The sequence below is a fragment of the Toxoplasma gondii genome, chromosome X, assembly GCF_000006565.2.
Source record: "Toxoplasma gondii ME49 chromosome X, whole genome shotgun sequence".
NCBI lineage: Eukaryota > Apicomplexa > Conoidasida > Eucoccidiorida > Sarcocystidae > Toxoplasma > Toxoplasma gondii.
Window position 1 is genome coordinate 1,474,330 of NC_031478.1, and position 6,020 is coordinate 1,480,349.

Genomic DNA, 6,020 nt, shown 5'->3' on the forward strand with positions numbered 1-6,020 from the left:
GCTGGGACGCTGTGATGTTAAGCATCATAGGAAATGTTACACATGTTAATTGGTAATGCATTGATAGAATTATCACACAAGCACTCAGCAAATCAACGAGACACGAGCTCAAAATCATAACGTGGTGTTCTCAGTGGTTTGCAATAGAACTGTAACGCTTTGAGACATACACTAGACCCTTGCAGTCTCTCGTTTCGCTACCTCACTCTCTGCTTCCCAGCCCCGCTACCATCACGGGGGGAAGGAGGCTCCACCCGCTTCTCCCTGCAGTTGCGTGGTCGCTGTGTCCTCACTTTGACGTGTGTGCTTCGAAGCATGGATTCCGCTTCTTCCTTCTGGAAGCACCTCTGCATTTTAAACACAGTTGTCTCTCTTGACACGGTACCCATTTCTTCCTCTCCTTGCTCTGACTGAAACCCACGAAGCTCTCCAATGATGTTTTCTTGTTTTCTTCACTCCTTCAGATCCCCACATTATATATATATATATATATATATATGTCCTGTGATGTGTGACTGTAGGTGTATGTCTCTTTCTCTCTGTGTGTTTCTCTGTCCGTGTCATTTTCCATGTCTGTGTCTTGGTCGGCGCCTGCCTGTTCCTGTGTCCCTTTCTGCCCATTGGATCTCTTCATCTCTACCTCTCTTTCTCTCCCCCTGTCTCTATTTGTCGTCCTTTGTCTCTGTCGCCAGTTCTCGCTCTGGCTGACGAGACGGAAAGGTGATCATTTTTCTCTTTGACACCGACAGTGTGGCAGTGAGGAGACAGTGAGTAGCTAGAAGTGTTAGTTGCCTCTTTTTGCCAGTCGACTTCACGGAAAACCTTGAATGCCCATGTTTGATTGAAATTTAGCTGCCACCAAGCTTAGAAACTCTATGTGGATGTGTTTTGTATAGTAAAGATATCTTCAGAGTCCTGGAGGGTTTATAAACTTTTTATGGAGAGTTTACACTACGAGTTGGACTATTGGTTTAGATCTCAAAGATGAACGCCGTGTATCCGTATTGCCAAAAGACTTTGTTTGCAAGCTGGACGAATATCATGATATTCACTGTGATAATCTCTTTCCCTCGTTCTTTTGTCTTCCATCGGTGTGCTATAAATCTAAATCCATCATATAATTAAGGATTCGTAGTTGCAGTGACCATTGCACTCCAAATAATCACAAGTACCACTCTAGCGTTTAGATACACTTCAGAAGCAACAGTACTTAATTCGACATATCACGCTCACTCTTGCCGTACATAATACTCTTATCACCCCGTGCTGATTGAGGAAGTCAAAGTTACCAGGGACGTTTGTACCAGCCTAACTAAAGTCCTGATGTCTTTTTGCGGTGTATATAAATCTGAGAACGATGGTCAAGCTCCTCGTTTCTATTTGGCTCGCTGCGTACTTGGGATCAGACCAAAAAAACTTCACCCATGGTACTAGGAACTAGGAGACTGCATCTGCTCTTGAAAAAACGTCTAGACAACGTATTGTAATTGCCACGTTGTAGGTACTTCTTGTCTCTGTACAGCTGCCGGTCTGGTGGAACGATCACACCCAGATAACTCGGTCCCAAGGTAGACTCCTGGTCTTGGTAAAGTTGGGTGGTGGTGTACAGCAGTCCTATTGAGCTTGGTTGCCTGTATCTCGTAGCTGGAGTGTCTCGTCTCTCCTTCCAAACAATTTTCATAAACATCCGAAAGTCTGCACGTTTGCGATGAAAAATCAGTATATGTGCAGTTTGTATACAGACGTTGGCTTTCCAAATATACGCTGGATACCGCCTAGTCCCCCGTAGTAAACTCAGTCAGCCAGTGGCAGAAATACTCTGACTTCAGTTTCTCCACATCGAGAGCGTTCCAGATGTAATCTGGAACGATTCGTACCCTCTCAGGAGAGTTGATACTTTCTAAAAGTGAATTTCAAGTTTTCGTTTTCGAGCTGGGGAGCATGTTGAGCTAAACGTGAGGGAATGCGAACTGCCAAAGATGAAGCGAACCTGATAGTTCGGAGACAGCAGGAAGGGAGTAGCGTATACTGAAAAAGACCCCAATTACGAGATGCGACAACCCACGTGTTGTACTAGGTTCGAAATCCTATGTAAAGTTATCCAAAATACATTTGCCTCAAGACTAGCCGCACAGGGACCTCACCAGCTGACGGTCTTCGTAGGAGGCGCAAACTACTTACTTCTGAAGCAAGTAAAAGAACCAATCCTAGACACGCAGACAACTGCGAACGTCGGACTCGGCAGCGAGACACCCTCCACGGTTTCTTTCAGAAATGGGATAGGATGAAACGGCGCGTTTGTGTTCAAAAGTCGCAATCATTCGCACTTGCGCACACCACAAGACCATATCTCCTTTGCATGAGGCAAACGGGGTGCAATCGACGAAACAGATCTAGCTAACTGGCAAAACTCGACAGGCTCCTGCATGCAGCCGGAACAGACGCGCGCAAAGGCGGATCCTGGCTTCCGCATGCATCCAGAGAAGCGATGCTTCTCTTGGAAAACACCCTTTCGGAAGAGGGGCCAGCCACCAAAAAAAAATTGAGAGAAATCTCATCGAAAAACACAAAAGGTCTTTCAAACTGAAATTCACATTCTCCGTGCACGCAAAACTAATATTCTGGAACTCTTGTCTACACATATACGTATATGAATATACATACACTTTTATACATACGCATATATATATATATATACAATGGGGCGTATACTTCCATGCACATATACGCATATATATATATATATATATATGCAGCTCCATAGAAAAAAAAGATAAAGAGCTCGATGCATCCATTCAGCCTTTTCTGTTGCGAGATGAGCGGGTGGACGGAGCATTCACAGGAAACACCTGGGCAGAGCCCCTCGAGAATACATATCCACTGTATGCATACAGCCCAAAAATAGGCTGGGCGTCAGTCTCTCTACAGGAGAGACGGGAAGACAAGCAAGGTTTCCATCATCGTCCTCCCTTTAGATACTGTTCAGAAACGTTCTACGCTTTCTGAATTTGTTAGCCTTCAACGTCTATAGATGACGGGTGGGACTACAAGACACTGTTTCTGTTTAGTGTCTTTTCTGCCAGGACAGTTCTTGTCACTCGTAGTCGAGGTCCCCGGAAGACATGTATGAGGACCGTTGCTGGCCGCTGTCGTCTTCTTCCAGACTCTTCAGCAGTGCCTGAGCGACGCGAAACAGACCCCAAACCGAACATCGAGCCACCATCCTTTCTGCTGCTCTCTTGCTTCCCTGCGCGTTTACCGTTTAGCGAGGAAACCGTCAACGTTACTAGACAATGTGCTTGCACAGCTCCAGAGCGATAGACACAGATTTGCGTATGGAGACACAGACACAGCTGTAGATAGACAAAAAGACAGAGACAAACAGATACAGAGACAGAAAGGGATACATAGATAGACACAGAGAGGAGGAGAGATGAAGTGAGAGATAAATCAATACATACAGATACCCACGTGTGACTCAGTTGATTCGTGCAAACATATCCATGTATAGAGTGTGTGTGGTCGATAACTGTAGACTCCTGAGCCTCACCTTTTCAAGAATAAATTTTCCTTCTTTGTACTTTTGAGTCGCGTCGGAGGCACACTCGTAGCGCCATCCGACGTTCGTTCCGCAGTCATTGCAATACACATCTGCAATAGTATGTTTTCCTGAAAAAAAGGTGAAACAACGGCAAGGAGCCTGACATAAATGGTGTGTTTTTGCCGATGTTGAAACAACGCAACCGAGAAGGAACCGCGAACCATCCAGACTCCCGAAAACAAAAGACGACCCTGAAACAAGAAACACACTGCACCCACAATCCACTCTTATGTCCAGCCACCATGCCTACAAAAAAATATATGCCTATATATATATATATAGAGAGAGAGAGAGAGAGAGGGAGAACCGCATGCGTATTCACGAAAGAAGCAGACACATGTGCTGAGCGGGAAGCATGAAGATACACGTAAGCATATGTGTGAACATGCTCGCATACGCATTCTATTATTACGCATGTATCTAAACAGTAACAAGGAGAGAGATCATGACGCAACGACAGACACACAGACACGTCCACATGTATGTGTATAGAAGTGCATACGTGATGACTGGAGATATACCCATAAATCCACATAAGATATGGAAAAGAAGTGATATGCACATAGAGACAACATGCACACTGGTACAGAGCTGTAGACATTTGTGTGAGGAAGTTGGTATACGGCAGCCTGAGAAACAAAGCCACAGACTTCAGTCTCTCCGAATGAAATCAGAAAGTCTATCAGACACCTTGCGCGTACCCGTGGTCATGTTGCGGTCTTCCAAGGCGCCCTCCGATACATTGACGACTCTGGACGGCAGGAGGAGGAGAAATAATTTAAAATAAAAAAGACAGGAGAACGCGGAGACGGAATTGCTCAGCACGAAGCGACATCGAGCACCGCAAGGACAACACAGGCAAATTCACTTCCGAAAAACTGAAACCATCCTCCCAAACCCTGTAGAACCTTTCGATCGACAGCAGCGAACGAAGCGGGGAACCACGGCAGCATATTTCATATACATACATGCATATACACATGCGTGTATATGGTTCTGTATTTATACATATAATTGAGATATGAAAAGGGTTTGATAAGAAAACGCAGAGGACGGAGAAAAAGGAAACAAGACGCACTTGCCGAAAAGCCATGCAGCACCCGTGCGACCTCGAAAGGACTTGCTGATGAGCTCGCTGTGAACCGTCAGGTGGGTGTTGCATTGGATACAGCTGCAGAAAGAGAATGAAAAGGCACAAAAAGTTGCTCTTGGTTTCCAGTTGCTTTTTTCCATCACTCGAGCACTGGCTTACTTCCGAAAAGAAGAGCTTTCGCCACAAAAACCACAAAACACTACTGTCACTCTCCTCCGGTTCACCTGCTTGTCTCTCTGTCGACATACCTACACTTCCGTCTGCCTTTCTACCTCCATTTTCTGCATTCCTCCGCGTATCCCTTCTTCTCTGTCTATCTATCGCGCTCTATCTGTCTATTTATCTATCTCGGTCTATCTACACATCTATCTATCTCCGTTTGTATCTCTGCATGCGTTTCTCTACACGAATGTGTATCTTCTTTGCCGATGACTCATACATAAGCAGACGGCTAGAGACGTCTGCTGCCGGATGAGAGCACAGATTCCGCGGCTGAGGTTTCGTTGGTGAGTACTTCGTTCTTTTTAAATGGCGCAGAGATCTCGCAGGTTCGGTTGTACGTCCTGCTAGTCTGCCCCCTCGAGAGTTGATCACAAGACGCTTGGTAAATGACATGTGACGAGTAGAACCTCCTTTCACGGCGACGACCGAGACGGATGATCCTACCTGAACTCCGTCTAAAACAGAGGCAGCAGTTGGCCGTTGAGGTATTCCCCAAGGCAAGAAAAAGAGAAGTGAAGCAAGTCAAACAAGACAGATGCTTATCTGGAGTGTTAACGGCCGACAGGAATACGAGTGCGCATCGCGTAGCTCACTAAACAGCAGAGATCAAACGGACTCATTTTCTGAAACTCTCTCTTCAGTGCACAAGCGGAGACACGAGAAAGAAACAGACAAAAGTTGCAGACCTACAGGTAGACCTTTCTGCCGGTGAGCTGGTGGCGAAAGTCTCTCCCCATTTTCGCTTCCTTCTCGAGTGTTCTGTCGAGAACGCGCGTCTCGTCTCGCTTCTGCTCCGCGACCCGCTCTCTTCGCCTTCTTCGCCTGCCGGGAGAGTTCCTTCTCTTCAGAAGGAACCGGGGAGTCTTTTCAGCTGCAGAGTCTCTCCAGAGAGAACCAAGAGAGACCGAATGCAGAAAGTTCCAGCTCTTGAGATTCAGGAGCAACGCTCCATAAAAACACCCAAATGTCTGGCCACAGACCCTCGCGTACACGAAAACGTATGCAGACTCCGAGACTCCACCCTCACGCGTGGAAGAGTGTACCTGCGCATGTGTGGGCAGAAACTTTTCGCGGTCGATGTATCTCTTTTTGCTAGCAGATCGA

At 46.3% G+C, this 6,020-nt stretch overlaps 2 protein-coding genes across 2 annotated transcripts; both read right to left on the reverse strand.

The window, feature by feature from the left end:
- Positions 1–2,264: 2,264 nt before the first annotated feature.
- TGME49_226650 (hypothetical protein) lies at positions 2,265–3,040 on the reverse strand. The gene has a single exon (XM_002366277.2). It carries the CDS (start codon positions 2,793–2,795, stop codon positions 2,394–2,396), a length of 402 nt encoding a protein of 133 aa, XP_002366318.1. The 5' UTR covers positions 2,796–3,040; the 3' UTR covers positions 2,265–2,393.
- Positions 3,041–3,094: 54 nt separating this feature from the next.
- On the reverse strand, positions 3,095–5,653 carry TGME49_226640 (zinc binding protein, putative; the record flags this gene model as incomplete). Its single annotated transcript, XM_002366276.1, has 5 exons — positions 3,095–3,178; positions 3,551–3,669; positions 4,303–4,352; positions 4,680–4,772; positions 5,607–5,653. The coding sequence occupies 5 exons, from the start codon at positions 5,651–5,653 to the stop codon at positions 3,095–3,097; spliced, it is 393 nt and encodes a 130-aa protein (XP_002366317.1).
- Positions 5,654–6,020: the final 367 nt, after the last annotated feature.

Bases quoted from the DNA above. Each gene is read 5' to 3' on its own strand.
- TGME49_226650 (XM_002366277.2), bottom strand. From the start codon at position 2,795: ATGGATGCATCGAGCTCTTTATCTTTTTTTTCTATGGAGCTGCATATA.